Source organism: Hyperoodon ampullatus, assembly GCF_949752795.1.
Source record: "Hyperoodon ampullatus genome assembly, chromosome: 3".
NCBI classification, from domain to species: Eukaryota; Metazoa; Chordata; class Mammalia; order Artiodactyla; family Ziphiidae; genus Hyperoodon; species Hyperoodon ampullatus.
In genome coordinates this window covers 56,557,817-56,574,698 of record NC_136916.1, presented here as the reverse complement: position 1 = coordinate 56,574,698, position 16,882 = coordinate 56,557,817, and the positions used below count along the sequence as shown (strand labels likewise).

General features: G+C 39.3%; 1 protein-coding gene across 1 annotated transcript in view; it reads right to left on the bottom strand.

Moving 5' to 3' along the window:
* The window catches only part of ZWILCH (zwilch kinetochore protein), a gene marked incomplete at its 5' end in the record, with an annotated part of 38,590 nt that extends 21,768 nt beyond the window's left edge, over positions 1-16,822 (bottom strand). The window contains 8 exons of the mRNA XM_079700497.1: positions 723-794; positions 2,084-2,239; positions 2,904-2,974; positions 3,500-3,699; positions 7,298-7,416; positions 10,234-10,329; positions 13,510-13,561; positions 16,770-16,822. Of these exons, the coding sequence (XP_079556623.1) occupies positions 723-794; positions 2,084-2,239; positions 2,904-2,974; positions 3,500-3,699; positions 7,298-7,416; positions 10,234-10,329; positions 13,510-13,561; positions 16,770-16,822 (819 nt within the window). The remainder of the gene's footprint in view (positions 1-722; positions 795-2,083; positions 2,240-2,903; positions 2,975-3,499; positions 3,700-7,297; positions 7,417-10,233; positions 10,330-13,509; positions 13,562-16,769) is intronic.
* Positions 16,823-16,882: the final 60 nt, after the last annotated feature.

Below are 16,882 nucleotides of genomic sequence, written 5' to 3'. Positions count from 1 at the left end.
GAAAAGAAAAAAGAAGTAAGTAGGGCAGTGACTGGATATAACTGGCTTTGTACACCAAGCTAAGACATTTGGAATTTCTACTGCATTAAAATGACTCCCCGCAACGCCCCACCAGGACCTCCCTGGTGGTCCAGTGGTTAAGAATCCGCCTTCCAATGAACTAAGATCCCACATGCCACGGGGTAACTAAGCCCGCCCACCTCAACTAGAGAGGAGCCATAAGGAAAGATCCCGCATTCCACAACTAAGACCCGACGCAGCCAAAAGTAAATAAATAAACACATAAATAAACAAAATGAGCTCCCCCCCCACACCCCTGAGATTGAATTTGTAGAGTGGAGCTTAAATTACTGAAACATAAAAACACATGCTCATTAATCTTCAGCATCAATCAAAATCCCAATTAGTAACAAGCAGATTATACACACATTTGGAATTAACTGGCAACTGACTCACCTGGAAAGAGGGGAATCCATCATATGAATAAAACTCAAATACTTCGCAGAAAAGGCAAAAGAACTGTTACCCATTAACTACTAACCGATGAATGTTCCCTTTAACTGCAAGGACAATTACCACACAGAACGCTGCCCCAATTGCCAAGCACATAACATTTGGAACAAATTTCGAAGAACACAAAACTAAATAACAATGACACTAGTAAACATTTTAATGAAAACATGAGATTTAATACAAGTTACAAATTCCAGAAGGATACTCACAAGGAGAAATTTCAGTTGTCTGTGAAGATGATTCAGAGGACCTCTGGGCTCTCCCAATTCCACCTTAATATTCTAAAAAGTTCCCAGAGTCAGTTTTAACTGGTAATCCCATCTTCTCTGCATCAGGGTCACAGTTATTTGCATTTCAAACTACCCACACATTTAAAAATATATTTCATAAAGCACTAGTGAATTGAAAAAGTAGGTCAATACTGCATTTAGAACACCTTCCCCAGCACACCACAGACCCCGCCCATCCCAATACAGTACCCTAAATTCAGGCCACCAGAGCCCCTCTCTGTACCACAACTGCAGCTACATGGAACACATGCTCTCCTACTCCGTCCCACTGAATTTCCAAAAGGACAAGGAGTAGAAATATAAATAAATACATCTCAAGACTCGGTGACAAACTTAGCATTACCACACACCAAAAACAACACCCTCCCTCCCCCAATAAATATGCTCATTAGACTTCTAACTGTTAAATCTACAATGTGCTGTCTTAGCCAGAGGTCAAAGTTTTATAAACCTAAAACCTTAAAAAAAAAAATGCGGGGGGGATGGTTTGAAAGAGAAGAAAATAGTAAATGCCAGTATGTAAATTCCTATTGCAGGAAAAGAAAAGCGCTAAAAATATAATTATCCATGAGCCACCACTCTGAGGAAACCACTTGTAACGCTATCCAGGCCTTTGTGTACACATTTTTAAAAACCATAGTTGAGATCCTACTGTACATATAATTTTGTACTTTTGGGGTCTTTTCTTTTTTCCTTTAATAATAAGCATTTTCTCTCATTATTAAAGATATTTTAAATCATGATTTTAAAAATATATATACACTATTTCATCATGAAAACCTATTTAAATCATTTTCCTACTGACGATTCAGGTTTTGTTTTTAATGTTTTCTAAACACAGCTATGTGACTGCATTGAATATCTTTGTCCATATATTTTTGTTACCAATTCTGATTAATTTCTTAAGAGAGATTCTAGAAATGTAAATATAGGGTGAAAGGTCTGAATAGAATAATGATTCTTGATGTGGTGCCAATATCTGCACTCTTTTAAGAACAGCAGAGACTATAAGTCACTGTGATGATTCCGTTTGAGTCCCCACACAAGAGACTTTATTAATCATAATTGCAGCACTGTGGATAACTGATAGATCAGATCACCTAGCAAAACCTCCACTGGCTGCTCTGGTGAGACTCTTTCAGGGGCAAGCTGAGCCTTTCAGAGCTGCCCAGGGAGAGCTAAGCCTGGGGCTGGGCTGGAAGCATGGAGCACTAGCAACAGGCAAGTTCAAAGTAAATCCACACTGAGTAAACTCAACAGAAAGAAGGGTTTGCTCCTACCAGAGTCGCAGTTGAAGAGAGTGGAGGGATTTGAAGAATCTCATCCACAGGACTCCAGGAAATATCCAAAGTGATCGTAGTTTGTGAGGCAGCAACTGTATCATCCAAGGCAGTGGACTTAAAGAGCTCATACTGGGCAAAGCCGCTGGCTGTTAACTGAAAGAGTGCATCCAGCAGACCATTAGCTGTGCTTTCACAAGGCCAAAGGCCCATTATCAAAATGAGTTTGACTCTTTTCCCAAAAGAAAAAGTGTCGAGGACTTCCCTGGTGGTACAGTGGTTAAGAATCCACCTGCCAATGCAGGGGACACGGGATCAAGCCCTAGTCCAGGAAGATCCCATATGCTGCAGAGCAACTAAGTCCGTGAGCCACAACTACTGAGCCCACATGCCGCAACTACTGAAGCCCGCGAGCCCTAGAGCCCATGCTCCACAACAAGAGAAGCCACTGCAATGAGAAGGCTGTGCACCGCAACGAAGAGTAACCCCTGCTCGCCACAACTAGAGAAAGCCCGTGCGCAGCAACAAAGACCCAACGCAGCCAAAAATAAATAAATAAATATATAAAATAAATAAAATTTGTTTAAAAAAAAAAAGTGCCGTGCTTTTATCCCAAATGGAAAAATAAGACAATTCTTTTTCATCACAAAGATTAGCTAAAAGGCAAGGCATATATTTTCAGTTATTAGTTGATGAAAATAAACATTTTGATACTACAGAAAAATATCTAGTCATATTAGGAGTGAAAAAACCTTTACACTAGGAAGGCAGATTGTTAGCAGTTTGAAGAAAATAATATGAACAGAAGAGAAATACTTACAGTAGACAAGTGATGTCTTTTCTTGTGTGAATTTCTGAGGTCTTCAAGATTTACAGAATAATTTTTATCAGCTATAGGACATGAAAGAAAGAAAAAACTTTACAGGTACAATTCAAAATTACATCATTAGAGCTAGAAAATTATAATCCCTCAAATTCTGAGGGTATCACAACTTAACACTAATAACTGTTGAAATTAAATTTTAAATCACAGATGAAATGTTTTTAAAAGAAGGAAAGTGGAACAGAGGTCAATAATACTACCAAAAGTAGAATTAAAGGCCCACTATGAAATTGGAATTATAGTCAACTTTTTTATCCTCCAACGAAAACTTCCAAAAATACACACATATAAATGAAATGAAACCCAAATAAACAGCCATAAACTCCTGTTTGGACTTCTGAAAATCTGTTTCTGGACTATCTCCTACATGCTGCAAGTTACACACTGCAGTAGATTCATGGTGGCTAACACAAGTTCCACTGTGTGCACTTCCCTCCTAACAATATCAAGTTTCAGTAAAAACCACAAAGCAATAACTATACAAATAAATATATACACACACCCCCACAAAAGCAAGAGAAGTGAGCTCTCACCTTTACAGGTGACCATGCACAAGACAATTCCTGTGATGATGTTACTGGTTATGATAAGCTCAGCTCCCAGCCAACAGGTACCTTCAGGATCTGAACCATCACACCTTACCCAAAGGGGAGGAAGGGCAGTAACTGGCCGATTAATCTTCAAATGGGTCATATTAGGATTGTGAGCCATGGTGTAAAGTCCAATTAACTGCCTTGGAAACAACAGTAGGAAGAATAAATTAGACGTAGAGACTGTCAATCAGTCAAAAGTTTTCTTTTCCAAAGATACCATGAACAGTAGCTACGATTCTGACTCTGATCCCACTTCTGATCACCATCTAAGATTTTATACGCAATTCCAATGTGTGGGGTTTTTCCTTACACCAAGCAATTCTGACACCTGCTGGGTATCCTACAATTCAACTCAATTCTGACACTATCTACCCAAAGATAGCATCAGCTCCCACAGGTTAAAGCCTCAGTCCTACAAGACTGCCTCCCCGCAACTTCCAATTGCCAAATTCCAAGTCAAGGTTGTCATCTGTGTGTCTATAGATCGCAGGTCCCAACAACCCCCTCCTTGGGTTAAATTAACATGCTAGAGCTGCTCACAGAACTCAGAGAAACATTTTCCTTGCTAGATTACCAGTTTATTATAAAAGGGTAGAACTCAGAAACAGCCAGATGGAAGAGATGCAAAGGGAAAAGTATGAGGAAAAGGGCACAGAGCTTCCAGGGCCTCTCCTAGCAAGCCACTCTCCCAGCACCTCCATGTGTTCACCAACCCAGAAGCTCCCCAAACCCTCTCCTTTTGGTTTGTTTTTTTTTTTGCGGTACGCGGGCCTCTCACTGTTGCGGCCTCTCCCGCTGCGGAGCACAGGCTCCGGACGCGCAGGCCCAGCGGCCATGGCTCACGGGCCCAGCCGCTCCGCGGCATGTGGGATCTTCCCGGACCGGGGCACGAACCCGCGTCCCCTGCATCGGCAGGCGGACCCCCAACCACTGCACCACCAGGGAAGCCCACCTTTTGGGTTTTTATGGAGGTTTCATTACATAGTCACAATTGATTAAATCACTGGCCACTGGTGACTGAACTTAACCTCCAGCCCCTCTCCCCACCAGAGGTTGGGTGGGACTCAAAGTTCCAACCCTCCAGTCACATGCTTGGTTCCCCTGGCAAGAAGCCCCCATTCTTAGGTTACCTGGGGTGGAGTCCAAAAGTCACCTCATTAACATAACAAAAGACACCTTTATAGTTCTCCACACCTAGGAAATTCCAAAGGTTTCAGGAGCTGGGCACCAGGAACAGCAGAAAAAGACCAAATATGTTTCTTATTATACATCACAATATCACAGAATCCCAGAAACAAAAATCTGGAAAGAAGTGGCAAAATACATAAAAGTTTCACCAAGTGAAGAAGTGGGAGAAAGGCACACGAGGCAGATCGAGAAGTGACAAAAAAAAAAAAAAAAAAAAAAGACAAAGTGGGTTTCCCTAGTGGCGCAGTGGTTGAGAGTCCGCCTGCCGATGCAGGGGACACAGGTTCGTGCCCCGGTCCGGGAAGATCCCACATGCCGCGTGGAGTGGCTGGGCCCGTGAGCCATGGCCGCTGAGCCTGCGCGTCCGGAGCCTGTGCTGCGCAACGGGAGAGGCCACAACAGTGAGAGGCCCGCGTACAGCAAAAAAAAAAAACAAAACAAAAAAAAAACAAAGTGTAGCTACTACAAGCAGGGAGTTCAATATGGCAGGGATAGAGGGTCATTGGGAGTGGAAGTAGGCTGTGAGATTAAGCAAAAGAAATAACAGACTATGTCAATTACATCTCAGTAAACCTGGGGGGTGGGAAAAAGTAGAAGCCAATAAATATATGAAGATGCTTGAGGTCATTAGTCAGGGAACACTTAAGGAAATCTGAATATAGTCTGTGGATTAGATGGTAATATTGTAACAATGTTAAATTTCCAGATTGTGATGACTGTTCTGTGGTTATATAAGAGAAGGTACTAGATTCTAGGAAATACATAGTGAAGTATTTAAGGGGGAAGGAGCATGATGTCTCCAACATACTGTTAATATTTCATTTAAAAAACTGTGTGTGTGTGACCCGTGTCTGTTATACAGATGGGGGAGTGGGCAGGAGTGGGAGGAGCAGAGGAGGAGGAACAGGCGACAGAATCACAAAGCAAAGACAGCAAAATGTAAATAATGGTCAACCTGGTTAAGGGTACACAGAAGTTCCTGAACTATTCTTTTAATTTTTCTGTAAATTTGAGTGTATCAGAATTAAAAGTTACCAAAAATACGGCTTAAAATTTTTTTCAAAGAGATGAAAACTAAATTTATTACCAACAGATGTTCAGAAAAGGCATTTCTAAGGGATTGTACTTCAATAAAGAAATACAATAATCCCAGAAGGAAGGTCTGAAATGCAAGAAGAAATGGAGAGCAAAGAAATGATAAGCCTATGGATAAATCCAAACAAACACTGGCTGGAGAAAACAATGCAAATAAATAAGTTCAAGTTGTGGGACAGAAAAGAAAAAAAAGGCCAAACATGACTTAAAATCAAGAAGCCAAGAAAGAAAAGACTGATTAACTACAAAAGATTTTAAAAGCTTCTACACAGCAAAACAAAACAAAACAAAAAAACCCCACCATGGGGGCTTCCCTGGTGGTGCAGTGGTTAAGAGTCTGCCTGACAATGCAGGGGACACGGGTTCGAGCCCTGGTCCAGGAAGATCCCACATGCCACAGAGCAACTAAGCCCATGAGCCACAACTACTGAGCCCGCGTGCCACAACTACTGAAGCTCTTGTGCCTAGATCCCATGCTCCACAACAAGGGAAGCCACCTCATTGAGAAGCCCGCGCACCACAACTAAGATTAGCCCGCGCTCTCTGCAACTAGAGAAAGCCTGTGCACAGCAACGAAGAACCAACACAGCCAAAAATAAAAAAAATAAAAAAACCCACATGAAGGAAAGTCACTTTGTGAATATTGTTATTATGGTCCTTATTCTCTAATATTGTTATATATATAACCAGATCCTCCAGGACTCCTTGAAAGCAAAGACTTCTTGGTTTTGGAGTTGAGGGAGGCCGGGCAGACAGAAAGTCGTATGTTGGGGGTTGGGTAGTGAAACTGGCAAAGCAGACAGAGGCGGTAGGATTTCTAACAGGGGCACTACTGGCATCTGGGTGGGATAATTCCTCGTTGGACAGGAGAGCCCCATGCATTGCAGGACATTTACCATCCATGGCCCAGGCCAAAAGCTCCCCTGAATCACTGTGACGATCAAAAAGTATCCCTGCATATTTCCAATTGCCTGCTGAGTATGGCACCCCTCATGGAGGACCACTGGATTGGATGCTGAAGGCTCCTATGTGTCACTCATAAGGAATTTGGATTTTATCATGAGGCAAAAGAACCACTGAAGGATTTTTAAGCAGGGAAGCAATACAATCAGGCTTTCATTTTATAAAGATCACTCTGGCAGCAGTGAGGAAAAAAGATTGGCGAGGAGCCAGATTAGAAATAAGGAAAACAATTAAAAGCAACAACAGTAAACAGTATAGGGGAATGGAGAAAGGGAAGATCACCGCAGTTGTCTTAGTTAGGCTTGGGATACCTATGGTACAGTCAAGGGACAGTCAAGTAGAGCTATCCTTAGAGAATTGAGTATACACATCAAGAGGGAGGCGAAAGGAAAGAGGGAGGGATCTAGCTAGATACATACTTTTTTCCCAGTGTTTATAAGAACACTTCTATTTAAATCCTACCCTCCACCCCTACACTAAGAAAAAACTTACCTGGCTCTCCCAACTGGTAAAGCAAGTGGTCCAACATTTTCACCAGTAGAGAAATCAGAAATAGCAGTTTCTTCAGATTGTAGTTCTTCAACATGACTTGTTTCTTCCTTTTCTAAAGGCTTTAAAAATGTTTAATTATTTAACCAGGTAAAAGAACACTTAAGGTAACAGTCAACTCTTCACTATGCTAGAACATAACGTACTGATTTCTAAACGCTTAAGCACAAAATGATTGGGTTATGACAAGAATCATAGCTACAAACCAATTTGGTACCCATAAATCTCACCGTCAGAAGCATTTCCACAGTCCTATAAAGATATTGATCTAAGTTGGTACTGATAAAGGAAGTACCTGATACCATCAGAAAAGGAAGTGCTCTACCACGTACAAAGTGATGTACAAACACCAAGGGAAACCCACGGAAGACTCCCTGATTTTGTCACTCCACAAAACTTGAAGGTTCACAGCCCTTACTCCTTAAGTCTATTCCTCTTAGGGCTATCAGCTCTCACTTGTGTTTCTGATATCCATGTGTTGTTAAATAGCTCAGTTCTGCCAATAGTAACAATAATTTTACGAATTAACATTTCCTGAGCATGTACTATGTACCAGTACTGTTCCAAGCTTTCTTTCATTTTTCATAAAAACCCTGAGATAGATACTATTATTAACCCTGTTTTATTGACAGGAAAACTGAGCTAGTGAATGGCTGAATAGCTTGCCTAGAATAACACAGCTGCTGAGCGGCAAAACTAACATTTGAATCTAGGTAGTCTGACTTCAAAACTCAAGCTCTTATCCACTAAGCTCTTCTAGCAGTAAATACTTAATAGGTATCTGACCTAGATGTTTCCTCAACTTTGAATTTCTTCTGTCAGATTCCAGATTTTATTCCCTTCCAGGCCTGGGTTTCCAAATAGTTCCTAGAAGTATCCAAGAAATGTCATTTTCCCGTCCGTTCTACTTTTCAATATCCATCTACCTAAAACTCATGCTTTAAGCTCTACTGATCTTTGTAGAAATAAAGCCCATTTTAATTGTTCCCCAACCAAAAATGCCAGGTAACTCCTCACAACTCCAAGCTGCATCCTCACTAGTATCCCAACCAATTTCCACAAATCCCTCTGCTCATCTTTACCTTTTCCCAGATAACTCATCTTCATCCGACCAACTTCATTTTTTCAGCTTTTGCTCAACAAACATTTTCCCTTCTATGGGAAAAGTCTAAATTCAACCACATAATTCACCTATAATTATTTTCCAAGCATCTGTCCACCACTGATAAGCATCATTAATACAAAAGACAAATAAATATGTCCCGTCCTCAGAAAGAAGTTTGTGTGTATTTAAAATAAAGAGCTCTTTGTTCATTCATCTCAGTCCCGGTCCAGACAGCATGTGGGCCCTAAAGCCGACAAAGATACTCCTTCTAAAGGAACATCCACTTTCCCCTGTTAGATCCTGTTCCTATCTACTTCGGGAAACAACATACCCAAGAATGAGTCCTGGCCCCAAAGCAACTGTGTAATGTGACAGCATTATCAGTACTCAGTTAACATCACTGTTACTGCTCTGCCAAAACAGTTCCCGAACTTCAAACACAAAGGTGCGGTGTGCAGGGCAGAACTAGAGATGCACATGTAGAGAACAAACATATGGACACCAAGCGGGGAAAGCGGCGGGGGTTGGGGGAGTGGGATGAATTGGGAGATTGGGATTGACATGTATACACTAATATGTATAAAATAGATAACTAATAAGAACAATAAATAAAATAAAATTCAAAAATTCAAGAAAAAAAAGAGAAAAAAAAACCCCACGAAGGTGTAAGCCTGTAATTATAAAGTGATGCAAAAAATAAGAAGTCCCCTCTTGTTACATTTAACAAGCAAAAATTAAAGTAGAAATTTACGAGTCATAGCTACTTATGCTGTTCAAAACAGTAGCCACCCACCAGCCACATGTGGCTTTTGAGCACCTGAAATATGGCCAGATCAAATTGAGATTTAAGTGTAAAATACATACCAGATTTTGAAGACGTAGTATGGAAAAAAAACCTTAAAATCTCATTAATGATTTTTATATGAATTAGGTATTGAAATAACATTAAATAAATTAGATTAAATAAAAGCATTATTAAACATAATTTCAGAGCCAGCAATCCTACTCCTAGCCATTTACAGTAAACTGTGCTCACATAAAATTCTGTATAAAAATGATTATAGTAGCTCTATTAGTGATCATTGAACACTGAAAACAACCCAAATGTCCTTCAAAGGATGAATGGGTAAAGAAACTGTGGTACATCCATACCACAGAATACTACTCAGTAGTTAAAAGAAATGAACCATTAATACACACACAACTTGAATGAATCTCAAAGGCATTATTACACTGAGTGAAAGAAGCCAGACTCAAAAGGTTACACACTTTTGTATGATTCCATTCATGACATTCTTAAGAAGATAAAGCTACAGTGAGGGAGAAGAGGGAATGATTTTTTTTTTGAATTTTACTTTATTTTTTTATACAGCAGGTTCTTATTAGTTATTCATTTTATAGAGGGAATGATTTTAAAGGGATAGCACGAGGGAGTTTTTTTGGGGTGATGGAACTGTTTTGTGTTCTCATTATGATGGTGATTACCAGATTGTAGACATGTGTTAAAATTCACACAACTGAACAACAAAAGAAAAAGTCAATTTTACAGTATGAAAATTAATTACCTTTTTTTGCAATGAGGCTACCAGAAAATTTTTAATTACATATGTGGTTCACATTATCTCTCTGTTGGATAGCACTGTACTTACTACTAAAAGATATTAGAATCCACTGTCACTAACATGCTGATAAGAAAATGTGTACATTTGAGATTATCCACAAGAAACCAAATTTGGCTGTTAAGAACTAACCACAAAGCCCAAGCACTACTTACCACTTTTTCCACGATGAATACTGTGTCATTTTCATTTAGAATATTTTTCAAAGGGTTTGGTTGGCCTTTGCTGATCAACTGCACTTGAACATCAGCCTATTAAAAATGGATTAAGGTCCAGCAATGTTATAGATACACACATATATATGTACAAATATTTAAACACATAAAGACCAGTTCTATGCAAGTAACTGGAAAAGAGAATTTGAACAAGAAGTAATGTTTTCAAAATATAATTTCATTTATTCTTTGCCCATGTTGTTTTTCATGTTGAGAAAATCTAGCTGGGGAATTCTCTGGTGGTCGAGTGGTTAGGACTCTGCACTTTCACTGCCGAGGGCGCGGGTTCAATCCCTGGTCGGAGAACTAAGATCCCTGCAAGCTGTGGCATGGCCAAAAAAAAAAAAAAAAAAAAATTCTAGCTCTTATATCTGTTATCTATGTGTTTCAAGGCCCACCTAAAGAGCACCCTGCCTTGTAAGACCTTTTGATTAGGATCACACTGACATCCTCTTCCCCTAATCATATTGGATTTACTGTTATGAACCATAAAATTAGCTCTTTACTAAATATTATCTTTTTTCTGATCATACTATGGAATTTAGAACTTTATCAGTTTATAGGAACTGCTTATTTCTTCATTCCAATTGCAATAAACATTTATTGTAGAAAAGTTTGAAAACAGGTAGCTAAAAGAGATTTTTAAAAACTCATCTATAATTCTACTAGCCAGAGTAGTCACTACTATTATTAGTCTTTTTGGTGTATACTTTGCCTGATCTTTTTCCAGATATATAAATAAATCTATCTAAAGAGAAACATATCAGGACTTCCCTGGTGGTGCAGTGGTTAAGAATCTGCCTGCCAATGTAGGGGACACAGGTTCGATCCCTTGTTGGGGAAGATCCCACAGGCCGCAGAGCACCTAAGCCTGCGCGAGCCACAACTACTGAGCCCTCATGCCACAACTACTGAAGCCTGCGTGCCTAGAGCCCATGCTCCGCAACAAGAGAAGCCACCACAGTGAGAAGACCGCGCAGAGTAGCCCTGCAGAAGCTACTCTTCTGCAATGAAGAGTAGCCCAGGCTCGCCGCAATTAGAGAAAGCCTGCGCGCAGCAACAAAGACCCAACTCAGCCAAAATAAATAATAAATAAATAAATAAAATAAAATAATAGAAATATATCTGTTATTTTGATAACTCAATAGGATTTTGCTTAAAAAATAAATAGAACATTCTAATGGTTTCATATCATGAACTTCTTTCCATGCCATTAAATGTTCTTAGGCTGTCTAGTACCATGGATCTACCATCACATAATTCCATATTATTCAATATTTGGGTATTTTCAAGTTATATGCTATAACAAACAATTGATAATGGACATCCTTTAAGTACTTTAAGATGAATATCTAAAATCACATTGATATTGTCAAATTGCCTTTCAAATATGTCATACCCACATATTTGCATTCCCATCACTTAGGTCAACACATTATTTTCATTGTTTATTTTTACCTTTATCTTGTTATTGTTTTAATTTTCATTTATTTGATCACTAATGAGAGTGAACAGCCTCTAATATTATTATTATTGACAAATATCTCTCACTATTTGAACCTATTTCTTAGTTTGGATATTGAAGCATTTAGATACCAAGTTCAGAGAGCAAAGGATGCTTTGTTATTCTGATCTACTAAGTTCCTGATCAAGTACTGTTGTGGGTAGAATTACATCCTCCCAAAAGATAAGTTGAAGTCCTAACCTCTGGTTCCTCTGAACGTGACCTTATTTGGAAATAGGATCTTTGCAAATGTAATCAAATTAAGAAGATTAACTAGGTTGGGGGGGTGGCCCTAAACCCAATGACTGGTATATTTACAAGGAGAGAGAGATTTAGAGACATTGACACACAGGGAGAATGCCATGTGCTGACAAAGGCAGGTGTTTCAACAAGTCAGGAAACACCAAGGATTGTTGGAAACTACCAGAAGCTAGGAGGAGGCAAGGAAGGATCCTTTCATAGAGGCTTCAGCTGGAACACAGCCCTGCTGACACCTTGATTTCAGACTCCTAGTCCCCAGAACTGTGAGAGAATACATTTCTCATGTTTTAAGAAAACTAATGTGTAGTACATTGTTACAGCAGCCGTAGGAAACTAATATAAGTACCAACTGGTAATAATTCAGATAGGGAGGGATTAATAATACATTTACTTGGATATATTTGATTTTTGAGTTTGGTTAGTGAGAATTCAGATAGTAAGAGATAACTATACAGTTGGCCATTGAAGAACACAGGTTTTAACTGTATGGGTCCACTTATACACAAATTTTTTTCAACAGTAAATGCTATAGTACTACATGACCCACTGTCGGTTGAATCCACAGATGTAGAACCTCGGATATGGAGGAACCACATATAGGGAGAGTCCACTATAAAGTTATACTCAGATTTTTGACTGTAGAGGGCCAGCACCCTTAACCCCTTTGTTGTTCAAGGGTCAACAGTATTTGTATTTTTCTTTCTGTGGTTACTTATTTGTATCCTTTGCCTATTCTTCTATTATGATTGTCTTTTTTTCTTATTGATTTTAAGAGCTTTTTATATATTTTACACACATGGATATTAGCCCATTTATGACTATTTCTCCTCAGCTCGTCTTTTAGAATATAAATTTTAGTTTGCTAATTGTTTTAAGGGATTAAGTTCTATGGGGAGTTTACCTATGGAACACTTGGCATATATTAGATGCTTAAACTTAATAAATTCATGAATGTTTATAGCAGCTTTATTCATAATTATCAAAAACTGGAAACAATCCAAGTGTCCATCAACTGGCGAAACAGTGGAATACTACTCAACAATAAAAAGGAATGAACTACTGATACACACAACAACACAGTTGAATCTCAAATGCATTACATACACATTGAGAGAAGCCTGACCCAAAAGGCTACAAACTGTATGGTTTTATTTATATGACATTCTGGAAAAGGCAATACAGAAGACAGAAAACAGAGATATAAAACAGATTAGTAGTTACCAGGGAACAGGGGAAATGGCTGACTATAAAGGGACATGAGGGGATTTTTTGGAGGCGATAGTAATGTTCTTGATTCTTATTATATGATCTAATGCATTTGTAAAAATTCATAGAACTGTACTCTAAAAGGGTGAAATTTAGTCTACGTAAATTAACTTCAGTAAACTCAACTTTTAAAAACTCAAAATTTTAGGATTGAGTTGTTTAAAAACCAAATAAAATGTTCATACCTCATAGATAAATGGATCTTTACAGATTCCTTTCTTTTCTTCATCAAATTCCCTGAAATGCAGAACCACATGTGAAAAATAGAGCTATAGTATTCTGTCATTTAAACTCAGGAGTTAGTCATTACTTTCTCCAAGAGAAAAACAAAATGCAAAGTATTCATGGCAGTCCTAAGGCATAGTTGAGAAGGGAGAAAAAAGCAGAAAAAGAGGATTAGGTTAACAAGGAAAAAAAAAGAGATGTGATAGAGATTAAAAGACAGCTGCCCCAAAGTGGGTACTACTGCTTCTCAGAGGCAGCAGGAAATTAGGTTGCCTACCTCTACTCTTGTAACTTTTAAAACACAGTACCAATTACTATTAAAGTGTAAGTTACTACATGACTTTTGGGAAGTAAAAATGACTGGATTCTGACCTGCCACTGAATCAGCGGGTAACCATGGAGAAGTTATTTAAGGGTCCCAGGCCTTGGATTTCTATTGCTAAAATGGAAGCATCTATCCTCCCTGTTTTCATGAGCTGTCACTAAACAATTAGTAAATTTGATAATACGAAAGTATTTCCTTTTTAAAATGTAAGCACAAAACTCTAAGATACTTCATAATTATCACTTTATTCAAGAAAGTTGATCCCAAAGCATGTAAACTATTAACCATTAACATACCAAAATGTACATCAGCCTGATCTACACTCTGAAAGAGAAAAGAATCTTTAGAGTCCTAAAGGAACCCAACAGAATGGTTTCAGGATACCATTTATTGTTTGATCCACTCTATAACTCACTGAAATAAAAACTATGACTTACATTTTGGACAAGATTGTGACTTATTCTCAAAGAAGTTTAACTTCTATGTATGCATAACTCAGGGATGTTATTCAATCAATCATTCAAGAATCATGTCACCAGTATGTGTATTATGGGCAGGCACTCTGTGGACAAAAAAGTTGCCTGCCGTTCTGGTAAACACCGAATGCTGCCTGCCATAAAACCATCAGCCACTGCAGCCACCCTGGTGCACCCTGAGGGGAATTCAGGATGCAGAAAAACAGGATACTGGCCCTAGACAGTTAAGATGCGTATCAAAGGAATAATTTCAATGAGTCCAGACTCTTACATTTTCCCATACATGGAAAAGCACTAAAATCATTAACTTGAGATGTCTGTTCTTGTGATTAGTAGTAAACTTTTGATGTTCAACTACTTTTTTGTTTTGTTTTGCTTTGTTTTTGTTTGTTTATTCCCCCAGCAAAAACTCCCATATACTCTGGCTACTCCCTTACCTCTTTGGAACAGTTCTTCAGAGCTATCTGAGAAGCTGATTCCCAGGCTATAGTCCTCAGTAAGGTCCCCGAATAACATAACTTTTGGGTTTAGTTTTTTTTTAGTCAACAATTCTTTTTTTCACACACACACACACACACACACACACACACACACACACACACATACACACACTGTATTTTATTTTTACAAGAGATAAACAGACTGACACCAAGCATTGTAAATGGATGACCACAACAAAAGCAACAATGACTGCAATTACCAAACATGAAACACACTAATACTATGTCATAATATTTAGTCAACAATTCTTACTAAATGTCCAAGATATAAAACAAATGCATAGCACCTGGTTCATAGTCTTGACTGCAGTCCAACTAGCAAACCAACAATTGCAATACAGGGTGATGAGTCCCAACAGAGGGGAGTGCGGGGTACTGTTGTGGCACAGAGGAAGAGGTTTTGCTAGAGGGCTTGAACTGTATGCTGAAAGCCAAGAGGAGCGCACTACAAGATTTTAAATGAGAAAGATCTCCCTGACCTCCTGATGTGGAGGCTATAAACTTAGAGGCCAGGAAAATAGCTGTGAATAACTTGTAGTACTTCAAAAAAGTGATGATGGTGAACAAAAGCAGTAGGGACGAAGGGAGAACAAGGGCACCTGGTGACTTGACTAGATGGAACAGGGGTGGGTGGTAGTGGAAAAGAGAACCAAGTGACAGTCTTGGACTTGGAACTCTTAACTCATAGACAGAATTCAGGAGAATGTCAGGTTGTGGGGAATAGATGAATTCAGTTTCACAGACGTTGAGTTTGAGGTCTCATTTGGAAATTTCCAGTAGGCAGGTGGCTACAAAGGCATTGTGAGGGATACAGGTGGAGAGAAAGACTAACACCTATGAAATAATTAGGAAATGCAAAACGTCTAAATAAAGTTGTATCAACAAGGGACTGGTTAAATAAACATAAAACAGCCATACAATGAAATACTATATAGCCGTTAAAAACAATGAGATGTATAGGCTCTCATATTTAAAGCTATCCAAGACATTGTTTAAAAAAAAAGAAAGAAAGAAAGGAAAAGCTAGTGATCTTTCTATAATGTTGAAAAACCTGACAAGCATTACCACTTTTGTAAGCAGGAAATAAAAGCAATGAAGACAAATAATGAAAAAGTATGTCATTTAGAAAAGAAGGGGTTAGATTACAACAGTTATCAAAGTGTCAGGCCCGCAGCATCTGTTTCACCTGAAATTGGTTAGAAAGGGAAATTCTTTAGCCCCACCCCAGACCTACCAAATGAGAAACCCTGGAAGGGGGCCCAGCAATCTGTTTTGGCAACCTGCCAGGTGATAGTGATTCATGCTCAAATTTGAGAACTACTGGATTCGATTTTTATGTAGGAGACAGAACTGGATGGAATCCCCTTTAGTACTAGTATTCATTACACGAATAAAACGAAGTCTTAGAGCACTGTGAAACAAAGGTGCTTTAAAGAGCCGACACACCATCACGTTATCATTATAACTGTTGCTCATATAACTATCTTGAATAGACTATAACAACACGTTTCACGCCAGCCAGGCTTTAAACAGGTGAAGGATGTCAACATCTAGTTTTCTCTATCCTGGTAGGTACCCCTAACATATCACAAGTTGTGTGCATTATCAGAGTGAATAATGTGCCTCTTGGAAAACTTGTCACCTTCCACCTCGGGTGACAATGTACACATGTTTTCTCCTAAACGAGACTACAAGCAACAAGGCCTACAGCGCCAACCCCACACTGGAGCAGGTAACCGGCGTCTCCCCAGCTCCCAGCTCCCGAGAAAGCGGACTTTGTCTACAACATTCGCGCCGCTGGAAACTGGCAAGGAGCTAATCCCCAAGGCTGTGGAAAGAGGCTTGGGGAGGGGATCGAGATACCCCGAGGGAGAAGAGCTGTCCTCACAGCCAAGACAAAAGCAGGGGCTACTACTCACTGAAGGAGACGAGCGTAAAACTCCTCAGCAGCTCGGTTGGTTCGCGACCACATCCCGGACCAGTTTGACTGCAGATCCGAAACCGCCAAACTGAAACGCGCGCCAGACGCTGA